At 45.4% G+C, this 15241-nt stretch overlaps 1 protein-coding gene across 8 annotated transcripts; it reads right to left on the bottom strand.

Annotated features, from left to right (window-relative positions):
- Positions 1 to 1340: 1340 nt before the first annotated feature.
- LOC308675822 (cyclin-dependent kinase 11B) lies at positions 1341 to 15072 on the bottom strand. Of its 8 annotated transcripts, none has more exons than XM_081341397.1 (20): positions 14983 to 15072; positions 13661 to 13788; positions 13306 to 13329; positions 12381 to 12505; positions 11917 to 12055; positions 10811 to 10947; positions 10109 to 10225; positions 9098 to 9193; positions 8854 to 9012; positions 8209 to 8274; positions 7225 to 7400; positions 6408 to 6498; positions 5668 to 5789; positions 5338 to 5443; positions 5115 to 5236; positions 4398 to 4505; positions 4033 to 4149; positions 3693 to 3841; positions 2212 to 2401; positions 1341 to 1838 (listed from the first exon to the last, which is right to left on the bottom strand). In XM_081341397.1, the coding sequence occupies exons 2-20, from the start codon at positions 13729 to 13731 to the stop codon at positions 1746 to 1748; spliced, it is 2208 nt and encodes a 735-aa protein (XP_081197523.1). In that variant the 5' UTR covers positions 13732 to 13788; positions 14983 to 15072; the 3' UTR covers positions 1341 to 1745. The 8 variants fall into 8 exon arrangements, with proteins under 8 accessions (XP_081197523.1, XP_081197520.1, XP_081197519.1 ...); XM_081341394.1 differs by having other exon boundaries at positions 7225 to 7394; positions 13306 to 13421; XM_081341393.1 differs by having other exon boundaries at positions 13306 to 13421.
- Between the last annotated feature and the right edge of the window lie 169 nt (positions 15073 to 15241).

A 15241-nucleotide genomic window follows, 5' to 3' on the forward strand; every position in this document is an offset into this window, starting at 1 on the left:
GGTCTTAACAGCAATGGAAATTCTAGTCCGTTTTGCTTGCAAGTCAAGGACTGCCTATATAGTTACTGTTATACAGCAAGCTCAGTGTGCCTCAGAGGAAGCAGAGAAACGTGCCAGTGCGTACACAAGAAGAGTTTTCTTACCTTTTGAGTGTTTACAAGATTGCCATTAAGATGAATATAAATATATATGCTACACCATTTGTAATGTGGTGGACAATGCTTCCTTTAAAAAAAAGCTCCATTTTATACAACCCTTTTCCAATCTGATAAGAAAGCTCTCTGAGCAACATTCTGTTCCTCTTGTCCTGAAGCACAAAAGGAGAAGAAAAAAAAGGAATTTTCAATGTAGTTCAGCCTAAAATACTGTACAGGTAGGTAATCCTCGACGTATGGCCACAATTGGGCCCCGAATCTCCTACTAAGTGAGGCACTTAAGGTTTTGAGAACACGACGAAGGTACAAGGGGAAGTTAACCGTCAGAACTCGCCGCTAAAGGATATGATGTTTACTCTTTTTCAGTTCAGAAATGTATGAAGTTTCAAACCCTAAAGCAACTGTTGTGTTGTGTAACCCAGTAGGACCCTTAGTTTATGTTCACTTTAGGCTGCTTTCAGGCCTTCGAGAAAGGAGGCGTTCGTAAAACCCCCAAATCAATCCTGCTTGGGTGCGTTCGCATTCAGACAGCTTTGCAAAGTTCAATCCGTTCTCTTCAACGCACAGATCATCTCTTTTTGGAACAATTGTTTTTAAAAAAAGCTGTTTGGAATCAGGAACCTCAGCTGGCCCTTGAAAGTAAGTTTGGTCTAAAATTGGCCCGGGAAGCTGGCTGGCAGGCAGGTGCATTTGAAAGACGGATCTCGAAAGTAGTCAACTTACCTTATGGTACGTTTGGAAGCTAACTAGATCAAAGTCCTCTCAAAAGGCCAAACTATGCTATCACAATTTGCATTTTCTTTCTCCTCTCCCTTTCTCTCTCTCTCTCCCTCACAGCATCTGATGCAAGATGTCTGCAATTGGATTAAAGTAACATATCAGCACGTTTTCAAGCCACCCATCCAATTCAGCAAGCGGGTAATTCTTTTTAAGAGAAGGCTAAAGACTTAACTTTTTTTTTTTTTAAAAAAAAGGGGGAAGTTCATCCTTGTCAGGTTTCCCTGAATTTTTTTCCAGGCAGTAAAACATGGCATGCAGCTCTCCATATTTTCTTTCTTCTTCTTGGGCTGAGGAATCACAAAGCCACCACACGAACCATGGGATGGCTAGAAGGAAAACGTGCCGAGTGTCAATCAAACTCAAGATTGAAGGGAGCAAAGAAAACAAGGTGATTTGCACCGAGTAAACAATTAAAAATCATCTTTTTTTATTTTACATATGTACAAGCAAGAAAAAAAAACACACCAAAATTAATCTGAGTGAGAAAAACATAAATAGAAACAAAAGGTGTTTTCTAAAAAAAAATAATAACAGTTCCCCAAGTTAGCTGGGATTTTTGTTCTCATGATGGCGATGGTGGTTCCCCCCCCAAAAAAAAGGGTCCTTGGTTTTCTGAATTAATTCCAATCCTTAAAAAGGAATGCAACTTTCTCTACTGTGATCCAGAAGAGGGTCCCAACTGCAGAGAATATTCTGCACACAAACAAAAAAAAGTAATCGGCGTAGCCTGAAGCTTTTTCATTCCCCCAGAGGACACGATTCCCCTTCCTTCTGGTTCCTCTCGAAAGATCGCGCCTTTGGCCCCTCGGTTTAAAACTTCAGGCTGAATCCAGGCCCTGCAGCTGACGCGCCTTGATTTGTGGTCGTCAAATGAAAACCAGTCTCTTTTATGTCGTCGTCACCCTGGGGAGGCAAAAGGACAGGTGTGTAAAATACAGGTGGTCCTCAACTTACGGCAACAAATGAGCCCAGAATTTATGTTGCTGAGTCAGCTGTTAAGTGAGTTTTGCCCCATTACGGATCATCCTGAGGATTGGCCCAAAGATACCAAGCCATTTTTCATGCCTAAGGCAGGACTAGAACTCACCGTCTCCTGGCGATTGGCCCAAGGTCACCCGGCTGGCTTTGTGCCCAAGATGAGACTAGAACTCCCGTTCTCCTGGTTTCTAGCCCATTATACCAAACTGGCTATCACTCCATTGTTAGCAGGCTGTAAACGCCCTTTTGCTGTATATAAATTCTACTATTCACCCCCTCCCCTCTTGGATGAACTTACCAGCTGACTGTATCCCAGCCCCCCTTCTGGGGGCCGGGGGCTTGTGCCCCGTTTCACTCGCTGTTGTTCGCTTTTGGCTGGCCACGTTGGAAACATGGAGGGGTCAATGGGCTGTGGGGTCTCGCGGAAATATTCGTGCTTTAAGCCGTCTTCAGCGGTGATCCTTCTGCCAGGGAAGTAGGTCAAGAATCTGGAAACGCAGAAACACACAATCCACAAACTGAACGGGCCAAAAACAACAAAAACAAAGTTTTAACCTTGTTAAGCGAAGGTCCTCTAAGTCAAGAAAACCCGTACAGACAGGACAATTGAGTCCAGGATTTATTTAAGTGAGAAATGTGTTTGAGTTTTGCCCCATTTTACGATCTTGCCTGCCACATATGTTAAAAGTCAATCGCTGCAGCTGTTATATTAGTGGCACAGTTGTTAAGCGAAGGTTTCAAACGCTGGTCACATGACTCCAGGACATCGTGACCGTTGGAAATATGAATCAGTTGCCAAGTGTCTGAATTTTCGTCATGACGGCCGTGGGGAGGCTACAGTCATCTTAAGTGTGGGAAATGGTCATGTCACTTTTTTTTTAGCGATGTTGTAACTGAACAAAACAAACTGTTACGAGTCAGGCATTACGCACAATTATTTCCCGAGCATAATTTCCTGTGCTAGACAAATGAAGTCAGATGTAATGAATCTACCCCCAGAGTTACTTCAATGAAGAATGGATATTGAATAGATATTAATCTCTCCACCCAGGAAGTTGTATCTGAACCTACTTCAATGCTGCTTTACGGAATTATGTTGGTTCTACGCCAGAGGTAAAAAAAATAAAAGTTTTCAGTGGAGCGTGTCATTTTTTTTTAGAGCAACAGTCCCATTTTTTCCCCACAGCTTTCGTCCAGCAATTTTTATTTTTATTTTCAAATTGCCATCCTAACCTTCACTCTGCATTCAACCAGGTTTGACCAAGATCAATCAAGTGCTACCCCATGCTGGGCAAGCCTATAATTGACTTATGATTTCCCACAATGTCCTAGAGCAGGGGTAGGCAACCCTTGGCTCTTTTATGACTCGTGGACATCAGCTCCCAGAATTCCTGAGCCAGCCTGGCTCAGCTTGGAAACCTCTCCCTTTGCCCTCAGCATGGCTGGCTCAGGAATTCTGGGAGTTGAAATCCACGAGTCATAAAAGAGCCAAGGTTCCCCACTCCTGTCTTAAGAGTGAAATTGCAGGAGCAGCATTATGGGTGATTAATTTTCTCTTGGTGTGGAGTGCAGATTCAGTGGATTGGAGTGGGGGGGGGAACAAAAAAAAAACTATAAAACAAATAAAGACAAATCTACAATCTGCAGATTGAGACAGTCGGGACCAGCTGTCCAAATTCCCAAGGGATCTACAACTGCCCCTCTCCTTATCTAACCCTGGGATTCTCACCCCAGCAAAAATACAATTGCTTGCTCTCTCGAAAGGGACACCCAACTCACTTATTCATGAGATCAAATCCTTGATCTGAGAGGAGGGCACCGAACCGTTTGCGGAGGTTGTTGTATGGATAGTCTGTGAAGGTCATTTTTTTGACCGCCGGCAGCTCATTATAATTCGGCCAGATTTTTTCACTCGGAGTTCCCAAGTCCTTTAAAGGAAGAAAGCGAAGTTTAAGGAAGCTAAGTTGAGAAGGGTTGTCTTTGGACAAATCCATGTCACAATTATATGCTAATCGAACCAACTAAAAAGGTTAAATCACGTTAACTGGACAAAAGTTGATTAAACTGAGATGTTTCGTTACTCGTCCAAGCAGCTTCTTCAGTACCACGGTTTACTTACTTTAAAAACTTTGTTAATTTGGTCTATTTCGGATTTCCCTGGGAAAAGCGGCTTCTGGGTTAACAGCTCTCCGAAGATGCAGCCCACGGACCACATGTCGATGGCCGTGGAATATTCCTGGAAAAGAGAACAAAGCGGAGAGGGTTAGGCTGACCCAGAACTGATGAAGCTTCTGGGCTGAGAAGCAAAACATCTTCAAAAGAAAAAAGAAAACACAATTCAGCTGCCTTTTGAAAAAGCGCCTTTGGGATGACTGAGAATCTCCAAAAATCAATCCAGGACACTGATCTAAGGGAGGCTAAGTATGACAAAAATAGCTGCTACTTAAAAAACGTAGCCAGAGCCTCCCCCAACGTATCACAAACCTTGGCTCCGAGTAAGAGCTCGGGCGCGCGGTACCACAACGTCACGACAACCGGGGTGTAGGGCTTTAAGGGAGAACCGTATTCTCGCGCCAGCCCAAAATCTCCAACCTAAAGAAAGATGAGAATAGGAGGGCTTGCTGAAAAACACGTACTAACATGAGTTAATTACTATCGGCAAACAATACCTGGGAATCGTGATGTAATTTTAAAGAGAGATGATAAATGTGTAAGTGTTCTGAGGATCTGAAGTTGCTTCTTCGTATATTTTTCCTCCTTTTTTTTTAATCTCTGCACTATTTTCAAACTACTCCCATTTTCTCTGCTTTGTATTACAGGTGGTCCTTGACTTCTCCCATTGACAGAAGGTCGCAAAAGGGGACCACGTGACCTCGAGACACTGCGAGTCGGTGGCCGAGCATCTGGATTTGGATCACGTGACCATGGGATGCTGCTCCAGCCATGTGACAAATGGACGTAAGTCACTCACTATAGGAATAGTTGTAAGTCAAGGACTACCTCTATTTTACTTCTGTGAAAAGCTTTAATGAAACCACTAAGAGTGCTTGATTGAGTGACTGGGGTCCCTCCCAGCTCTCAACAGAAGGGAGCAGGGCCAAATCTCCACGTTTTATTATTCCTGTTTTTGTATTTTACGTGGAGTTTGCAGGAGGACGAGACCCTTCCAAACGCAAGGGGAAGCAAACAAAAATGGCTTACTTTTAAAATCCCAGCGTGGCTCAAGAGCAGATTTGAGGTTTTCAAGTCCCGGTGCAGAATCCAATTGTCGTGGAGGTGTTTTACCCCACGGAGCAACTGAATCATCAAGGTTTTCACTTCCCCTGGAAGACAAAAATCGGAGGTGTAAAGAAAAGAGGGGGGAAAGCCTCAACTTTGAGGTGTCTCTCTCTCACACCAGAGAAGGGCTGTATCTGGGTCTCACCTGGCAGAAAAGGCTGCTTCATGGTTTCCATCAAGCTTTTGAGGTCATGCTCAACGTAGTTCATCACGATGTAGATCTTGTCCATGTTGCTACCGACAACGATCTCCTAGATCCCAGGGGGGAAAAAGAAGACCATGATGAACCCCGTCGTGCCCCCTTGCTAGCTCTTATCCCTTCGTAGCGGTTAAAAAAAGTAAAAAGAACCGCCGTATGGGTGAGATGGAGAGTGGATCATTTAATAAATAACATAAATAAATTCGTCAAGAGAAATGCTTGCCTCCTCTTTCAGGTCTTCTAGCCGAGGGGCCAAAACACTCCGAATGCACTTACCCTAACGGTGACAATATTTGGGTGCTGAGCTTTGAGGATGGTGTTGATCTCTCTTAAGGAGGTAATAGGAAAACCTTCTTTTTCCTTCTCCATTTTTAATCGCTTCAAGGCCACAATCTCATCTGGGGGGGAAAAAAAGAAAAAAAAGAGCATAATTTGACCGCAGGCATCGGTCCGTTAAAAACTGGGCGTGGAATGTTTCAAAATGTTTTTTTTTTCTTTTTCAAATTCAGAATTCACAGCCTGAGTCCAGGAAACCGGTTTGCAGTTTGCAAACCGGTTTTTGTCCATCGTAGCTGAGGAAAGAATTTTCGAAAACATTGAAGGCCGAGGCTGCAAAAATGAATTATGATTAATTTTTCGTTAATTAAATTAAAAAAGGAATCCATCGCCAGTTTTCAGAAACCAGGTCGGGCACGGAAAGGATTTATGAGAAGTGCAATCTTGGGTCCTTGGCATGATGTATTTTATCCCGCGTCCAGAGCACTCCTTTCTCCTCCTTTTTTCACAATAACCTTGCGAGGTAGGCTGGACTGAGAGAGTGAAACTGGCCGCAGAAGCTACATCAGAACCTCAGTGTCCCAGCTAGCTTTTGACAGGTAGCAATTTTTGTTTAAAAAGGAAGTGAAAAATTAGGGAAGTACCACACAATCACCCCATTCTGCTTTCCATTCAGAAGTGCTCAGGTTTAATACCCATCGAAATTCTCGCCCCCCCCCAAAAACAACAACAACCCCTACCTGTTTTTTTGTCTTTTGCTCTGTACACCACGCCGTAAGTCCCTTCCTCGATCCGGTTCAAGCATTGGAATTCTTCCACGCTGCGGCAGCCCTGTGCAAGAAAAAGGAATGAAAACAAATGTTCCAATTTTTTTCTTTTTTAAAAAAAAATCATTTTGAAAAAAAATATATCTCGATTTGAAGATTGGAAGCTATGAAGCAAAGGAAGCTAAACACCTTCTTTAAAAGATTATTTTATTGGGGTGTCTTTTTAAAATTCCCTCTGGGAATGTCCCATGAGGAGATCCAGGGGTATAACAACAGGTTATAGCTATCTTTTAAAATATAAAAAGACAAAAAAGTCTGCTATTCCCTGCATTGGGAAGAGCTGTCTCTTATATACGTCAGCCCAGCCCAGAAGGGAGACAAATGTACTGTGTTGGATGTACAAGTAGACCTTGAATTATCACCACAATTCAGCCCAAAATTTCTCTTGCTACGTGAGACATTTATTAAGCGGGATTTGCCCCATTTTACGATCTTTCTTGCCACAGTTGTTAAGTGAGTCACAGGGCTGTGAAGTAAATCTGGGTTCCCTACTGATTTTGCTTGTCAGATGGTCGCAAAAAGGGAACATATGACTCCGGGACACTGCAAAACCGTCATAAATACGAGTCGGTTGCCAAGTGTCTGGATTTTGATGCCGGGACTGTGGGGAATGCTGCTTAAGGGTGAAAAAACGGCCCTAGGTCCCTTGTTTCAGGGCTATTGTAACTTTGAACGGTCGCTAAATGAACCGTCGTTAAGTCGGGGACTACCGGCGGGAGGTCCGTCTCACCTGAAGGGCTGGGAGATATTTGGGCAGCTCTCGTTTCAGTTCTGCGGGTGAGGAGATAGGGGAATCGGGAAGGTATTCGCCTTCCGTCATGGCGTTGGACTGCGGGCTTCCTTCCACGACCTCATCTTCCTCAGCTTCGCTTCCCACGGAGTCCTGGTCAAACCGTGACTCTGTAACTTTAAATTGTAGAATCAAATCGAGGAAGCCGGTCAAAAATTGGGGCAGTTCTGCCTCCCATCCAAGAAGGCCCTTGTTGCTATATTTTAGGGATCCTCCTAAACGCCTGTCACAAATTCTGAAGATGTTATCTCCTCTTGGGACCTGGCTCCAGAGCCATCGATGGCCTGTGGCTCTTAATAAGCAGAAGTGATTTTATCCTCCGAATCAGGGAAAGTTGTCTAACTGTAGTGGGATTGGCTGGGTTGGGTAGCCATCACAGGGCCATCCCTACAGACGTTGGTCGGCGGTTCTGATGTCACAGAAAGGGCGGGCTGATTGTCGAGCCCGAGCTAGTGAGTACTCTTACCTAGTAACAAGCGTGAAGTTTTGACACAATCACCTTAAGCTCACCACAAGTACGAGGCTTGTGTTGCACAACTGCTCAAGACCCTTGAGCGTGCAGTGAGTGTAATGCAATTTGGATAAATTCGCCTTTCCTGTGCCATCTGGCTTTGGGGAAACATGGCTAGGCAGAGCAAGCAGTAATACAGACTCAAAATTCAGGTGAGGCTAGAATGAAGGCAAGCCCCATTTGTAACGGTATGTTAAGCCCTGAGGAGGAGGGAACAGAGGCACTTCTCCTGACTTAGAACAGAGAAGGCTACAGGCAAAGCAAGCCTTTAAACTATGATGTTTTCAGTTTGCCCAAGTCTGCCTTTGTAGAAGGAACGTGAATCAGCCAAGGGAAAATAATGGGAGTTTTTGACCTATCTTAGAAGGGAATAGCAGACCACTAAAAGCCAACTCCTCCATCAGCTTCCTTACCAATTGGAAAGTGGTCTCCGTTTTCTTGTTCCTCTTCTTCGCTCATTTCGTCTTCGCTCACCTCTTCTGCAAGACAGGTGAAAGATACACGTCAGGAGCGAGGAACAGCCATGTTTGCACTCCGCGCCAAAAGGGAGAACGGAATTCAGATTCACAGCAACATGTGGTGGTTTAGGAAAAAAAAAAGTCTGGACCGGCTCAACTGAAACATGCACACAGAGCTCAAACATTCTGTGTGTTGCAGTCGAAGAACAGCGGGAGGAGGATAGAATTAAGGCTCGACCCCAAGAAGTCAGAAGATGGAGAAATATTACTGGTTGACTATCTTGGTATAAATCTATATTTGGGTTCTGCCAAGCTTCGACAGCAGCACGCAGAGACCACGATACACAATCCTGCGTTCAGCCACTGTTTGGAGTTGTGACGCTGCTGAAAAACGTGCTTATGGCCGTTCAACTATCGTAGGGTTCCCCCTGACACGTGATCAAAATCCGGTCCTTGAATAACAACTACAACCAGGACTGGCAGAACTGCCGTGGCTAAGCAGGGCAGTAGTCCACATGATGCTGCATTGATGACCGTTTTGCTGAGCAACAGAAATTACAGTAAGTGAGGATTAAAAGAGGCTTGCTTCCTACTACTCACCAGCTGACTGTTCGGATACTTCCTCCGAATTGCTTCCTGTCTCTTCTTCCTCTTCCTCCTCTTCCTCCTCTTCCTCTTCAGACTCTTCACTGCTGGATTCTTCTTCCTCTTCCTCTTCCTCTTCCTCCTCCTCTTCCTCTGAAGCCGATCCCGATTCCCCTGGGGGATAGAAATAAGAATAACGGCAATCTCTAGTGGCCCAGACGTGGCTACCGGGCGGAATCGGCACCCACACGAAGGCTACCTGATGACGTTTCGGCCGAGCTGGTTTTTCGCTCACTGTCGCTGATGTCTTGAAGATCGGATAAGGGGTCTTTTCCTTCTGGTTTTTCCTCTCTCACTGCGGGGATGGGGGGGGAGGGAGGGGACAAAAAAGGGCAACCTTAAGTGACAAAGCAATTTCATTGTACACTGATTACAATTCGACTGTTTTAAAATTTGTTTTCTTAAGATCAAGGATGGCCTTCACTAAGAAAGTCTCTAGATAGGGGAATTCTCAGCCCTCAAGAGCTCCGCGGACAATTTGAAGCAGGCACGTCTGGAAGATACCCGGTTGGGTAAGAAGACACCCCCCCCAGCCCCCCACCCGTGTCTCTATCTGGAAAGCACACACTGCCTGATGTTCATGGGGTGATTGTCAACAAAATCGAACAGCTATGCTTCCCTAATGAAAACCTTTAAATTATTTTGGACCATTGGGGGGGGGGGGGAAAGAAAAAAGCATTTTATATGTTCACACAGAACACAGTAATTTTATTTTCTTTAGTGCTCTATAAGTAAGTTACGTAGAACCTGCTCTTAAATTCTATGAGTTCTACAAAAAAAAAAGAAGATATGACTATAAACGGACAAGATGCGCTTTTAAAACTTTCCAGGCTAAAGCAAATCTGGGAAATTCAACACTTCAGTTCAATTTCAGCTGTCAATTTCATTCTCTTCCCAAGGACCTTTTCTAGGTGATTTATTTTTCAAAGGAAGTGTGCAGGAGATTGAGGGGTATTTTATATTATGTGACATCGTAACTTTTTCCTCGTTTTCAAGTAACATAAAAATAGGATGTAATTATCCCGTCCCTATGTGGCACAGATCCTAGTGAGATAATACGGGTGTTTCAGCCACCCTGCATGATTAAATCGCATGATATAAAATAAACTCGGTGATTATTAATAAAACCTGCAATGTACTTTCAGCCACTCCCATCTTGGTGGTTTCAATCAAGATACCAACAAGTCCGATTGATTGATTTAAAAGCTACCTGGCTTCCTGATTTCTGACGGTTCAAGCTTTTCTCTCTGTTGCCGCAGGGGACTTCGGCTCCAAATTCTGACTTTCTCCCCGTAGTCTTCTCTCATTGTCCTATGATGCCCTGAAACTAACAGAGACAAGAGAATCTTCCGGGCTGATATTTCTTACGCCATCTTTACAATTCTCCCAAGATGAGACCCAGCCTGGCCAGGCGCCTGACGGTATCCAGATCCAAGCTACGTCACCTGAAGATGAGCCCTGCCAGATGTTCAGCATCTGCCTGAGCTATCTTCAGCCTTCCAGTTCTCTTCTCAAAAGACCAGCAGTTTGCCCTTCCAGGTTGGCTTTAACTTCTGCAAACTTTTGAGTCTCATTTCAACTTCAGCTTGCCTACAAGGGCTCTCTGAGGCTCGATTGCGTTTTTTTGCAGACATTTCATTATCCAAAGTAGGTAACATCATCCGTGCTAATGACTAGCCTCAGTGCTAGTAACGTCGTCGCTAGCACGGATGATGTTACCCAGGTGGGTAATGAAACGTCTGCAAGAAATACACCAAGCTCAGAGAGCACCAAGGACCCCACGTTTCAACTCTGTTTTCCTTTATTGGTACTTGCCTATAACTCCTACGCAAGGCGCAATCAGGCGTTGGTTCCCACATTACTCGTCCCTTGCACACAGCCCACGCCCTGTTTTGCTCTCTGCACTACTTACTCTCCCGTCTGGCTTCCCGTTCCTTGCGCCTCTCTTCCGCTCGCCTCTCCCGTTCTTTCAACTCTCGCTGCTCCTTCTGCTGCTCCCTTAATTTCCTCTCCCGTTCCCGTTTGCGTTCCAGCTGCTCCAAACGGTCCCTGGAGAGTTTGCACGTAGCCCGCGTTAATTTTATTAGTCTAACGTGTGACTGAGTTACGCTCAGTTGCGTTGCGTTTTCTCCTTCAGAAGCCGTATGCGTTTTCCCACCCAGAAGGGTTCACATAAAGTGAAGTGAAAAATCTAAAAGTCTGCAGTAGGAAAGTGCATTTCGCGTAACAAGTTGGGCAGTCGCTTTTGTCTTTGATTGTTGAAAGAAGGAGAGACTCACAACGGCAGGAAGGACTGACACAACGAGAGGCAAAAATCTCACAGCTCTTCCAAGCTCAAACCTCTAAAACAATATTATATTCAGACACACAGTCTTAGCCTAACAATAACGTATTTAATTCAGAGATGGAAAAGAATCTACCAGGTATCAGGTATCCTTGATAAGGAAAATTATTAAGGGGAGGGTCTCACTGCCTAACACAGGTGAGATCTGTCACAATATATTAAATATACAAAGAAGAAATATGGACCAATCTATCCACTCAATTCCTCTGGCTGAGGAACTCTGGGAGATGAAGTCCACGAGTCATAAAAATGGCCAAGTTTGAAGACCCCTGGCTTAGTGGTTAAGGCACCAGGATAGAAAACAGGTGTGCTCAAGTCCCGCCTTAGCCATAAAAGCTGGCTGGGTGACTTTGGGCCAGTTTCCCCCCCCCTCTCTCTCAGCTCAGCCCACCTCACAGGATTGTTGTTGTAGTGAAAAGAGAAGGAGGAAGATCTGTTGGACATATCTGCCGCCTCGAGTCATATATAAAAAATTATAAAGGTGGGGTACACATTACATAAATAAATAAATAAAAATGAGTAAATGACAATGGTTCACAGGATCGTGTCGATTCCCCCTCAGCAATGGAAAAATATAAGAAACATCGCCAAGCATCCAGATGCAATTGCTCAAGGAGAGATCGAGAGATCTAAGGAAGAAGTTTTCGCATGGGGGCCTGGCAAAAATAATTTACCTCTCTCTCCGCGAGTGCTCCCTAGCCAATTCTCTCCTTTTTTGCCTCTCCCATTCGCGACGGGCCTTATCCTGCTCTTCGCGGTGCCTTTTCCTACGTTCATGTTCGCGTTCTTTTTCTTTCACCCTAGCATGCTTCCCTAGTAATAAAGATACAAAGAAAAGGCCACACCGTGGGTTACCCTCCCTCACTCCACAGCTCGACTCACGTGAGAGGCGGCCTGGCACACGTGTGTGTGCCAGCCTGCCGCTCTAGCAAGTCAACGGCCCAGTTCCTGCACTAGCGTAAGCCTTGGCTGAATAGGCGGTGCCACCAAGAAGTGATTCCTAGATGGGCCTGCTGACCTCCGAACCATCACTTCTTCCCAAGTTTGTAGTTGTGGCCCTTAGGCTGTGACCGGACGGGGTGTTTCATCACACGCAGTGGCAAAGCAAGAAAGGGACCCCAAATGAGACAAACAGTACCTTCTGCTGAGTGACTGCGATGCCGTCTTTTTTCTTTCCGCTTCTCGTCCTTTCTGTGGTGGGCTTTCTCCTTGCGTGACATTTGCTGGGGGGGTTTGATGGCCAGGGAATCGTCCTCCTCTCCCCTATGGGAAGAAACACAAGAGAAGAAATGTGAGATTGGGGAGAGCTGCAAGGACCTTCTCACCTAAGTGATTTTAAGCGACAAGTGGTTTTGCTTTCCTCCTCCCCCCAACCTGTTACTTTTCCTCTTCTGCTGTGCCTCTAAGGCTGCAAACAAAGTGGGTCACGATTCTCACTGGTGCTTTATATATGACTTAAAAGTATTCTTATGCTGCTATTCACCCCAAGTGCTCCCAAGAGTTGCTGCAAAATCCAAACTGCTGCAAAATCCAGCAGGGAAAGCAGGACCATTTCATTAGCTTTGCCAAAAAAAAAAAACAACCCCAACCTACATGAGGTTCCTCTTTCCATAAACTGTCCATCTCTAGCAGCCATTTCAGTAGATTATAGCAACAGCACTAAGTCACTGACTTTCAACAGTAATAATTTAGTGACCGTTCGAAGTTATAGCGACACTGAATAAAGTGACTTATGATGGTTTTTCACAATTACAACAGTTGCAGCATCCATGTGATCAAAATGCAGACACTTGGCAACTGACTCGTACTTCTGACGGTACCAGCGTCCCAGGGGATCATGTGATCCCCTTTTACAAGCTTCTGACAAGTAAAGTCAATGGGAAAGACAGATTCGCTTAACGACTGTGTTACTAACTTAAGCTGCAGTGATTCATTTAACAACTATGGCAAGAAAAGTTGTACAGTAGGGCAAAATTCACTTAACAAAGGCCTCACTTAGCAACACAGGTTTTGGGCTCAATTGTGGGTCGTAAGTCAAGGTCTACCTGTAGTAGCTTTCTCACCTGTCGTCCATAGAATCTTCTCTCCTGTAAGGTGAATTTCTAATAGTGATCTCCATCCGGTGATCTCTTAACTCTCCCTCTTCAAGGGAATCCCGCTTTGAGTCCCGGTCATCAGACTAGGGTGGGTTAGGAAGAAAAGATTCATTTTGGCTTTCGGGAAAGTGCCCTTATCAACTTAAACAGAGAGAGTGGAAAAGGGCTGAGAATTATCATACGCTTGAAAAGAACGCGCGCGACATGCACATTTTTTCCCAAAGACCTGAACCCCAATATCATCAAAAAGAATTGCTATGCAAATCTCAGAGAGGATTATTTTTTTAAAAAAATTCTTCCCGATACAAAATCCCAAACTCACATTTTTGAGGCGCTTGATATCTGCCTTTTCCTCCTGCTCCTTCCGGCGTTTCTTCTCTTGAAGAATTTCATCTAACGTTTTCACCTTCCACGATTCCTTTTCATCACCCATTTGTGTTACAAAAGGCACTAGGAGAGAACACAACCGTGCAGTGAATGGCATTAGAAGTCGCTGGAATCTGCACCCACCGTGAGGAAAGTGTTTCCTTGGCCTCCAGAAAATCTGAAATCTCAAAGCAAGCCGCTCATTCCTTTTGAGCAACCCACCTACGGATGCCTTCAGGCCAGTCTATTGAACCAATGGAAAATGTGGAATTTCAATCCATTTTTGCGTTGAACGACAAGAAGTTTCTTCTGAAAGTTATTTAGGGCCGTATTTTTATTTATATATTGGATTCATTGATATAGTAAATCTACGGGTAATTCTCGACTTACAACCTTTCATATAGCGATCTTCTGAAGTCACAGGGACACTGAGAAAAGTGACTTGCGATCGTTTTTTCACACTTATGACCGTTGTAGCATCCCCATGGTTAAGTGATCAAAATTCAGGTGCTCGGCAAGTGGCTCATATTTATGACGGTCGCAGCGTCTTGGGGCCACGCGAGCCCCCTTTGCGGCCTTCTGATGAGCAAAGCCAACGGGGAAGTCAGAGTCCCTTGACAAGTGTGTGACTGACTTAACAACTGCAGTGATTCACTTAACAACTGTGGCAAGAATGGTCATAAAAAGGGCCAAATAAGAACCGTCTCGCTTAGTAACAGGGAATTTAGGTTCCCTTGTGGTCATCAGTCGAGGGCTACCTGTATATCGCAAACTGAATTCAGCTCAAGGCAGCATACGGAGCACTGGCTCCACTTTTCCCCACAACAGCCCTGTGAGGTAGGCCGGGGCTGGGGGAGCCCCATTGGCCCAAAGTCGCCCAGAGTAGATCTCAGCCTGCATCTCCTCAAGAATATCCACCTTTTACCATAAGAGAGTCAGGAGCCCAAAGGAATAACTGAGGGGGAAAAACCCCGCACATTTGTATTTTTTTAAGCTGAAAACTGTGAAGACATGCGTATATAATTAAATTTATAATAAATAATTATAAATTTAGAGAAGCACCACAACGGGCCGCCCCTGCCCCTCCCCTCCCCCTGGAAAAACACTTTTCCACAGTGGGCCACCAGAACGCCAGCCCTGTGAGGTAGGCCACTCCCGCAACAAGCCGCCCTCTCGGCCCACGGAGCATCCTTCCGCCCCGCTGCCGCCCTTTGAGCCGCTCCGCCGGGCCCGAGGCTGCGAGAAGCGGAGCAGGGTCCGGCAAGAGATCGGCCTCACCTTCCCTCACGCCCCTGGCGCCGCCACCGCTCCTTTAACACGACCCACTTGCCGGAGACGGAGCGCCCGGAAGCACGGCCTCGGGCCTGCGCTCGACATCCGGCGCGGGATGATGACGTAGCGCGAGGGACTTCGCCGTCGCCACGGACGGCCTCTCGATTGGAGCTGGACGGTTCATAGATGTTCGAAAAGGGTAGAGTCGCATCGTTGGCCATACTTCCGGGCTCAGCCTCTCTCTCGCTCTCTCCTTCTATCAGTG

This window comes from Vipera berus, assembly GCF_964194415.1.
Source record: "Vipera berus genome assembly, chromosome: 17".
In the NCBI taxonomy this organism is placed as follows: domain Eukaryota; kingdom Metazoa; phylum Chordata; class Lepidosauria; order Squamata; family Viperidae; genus Vipera; species Vipera berus.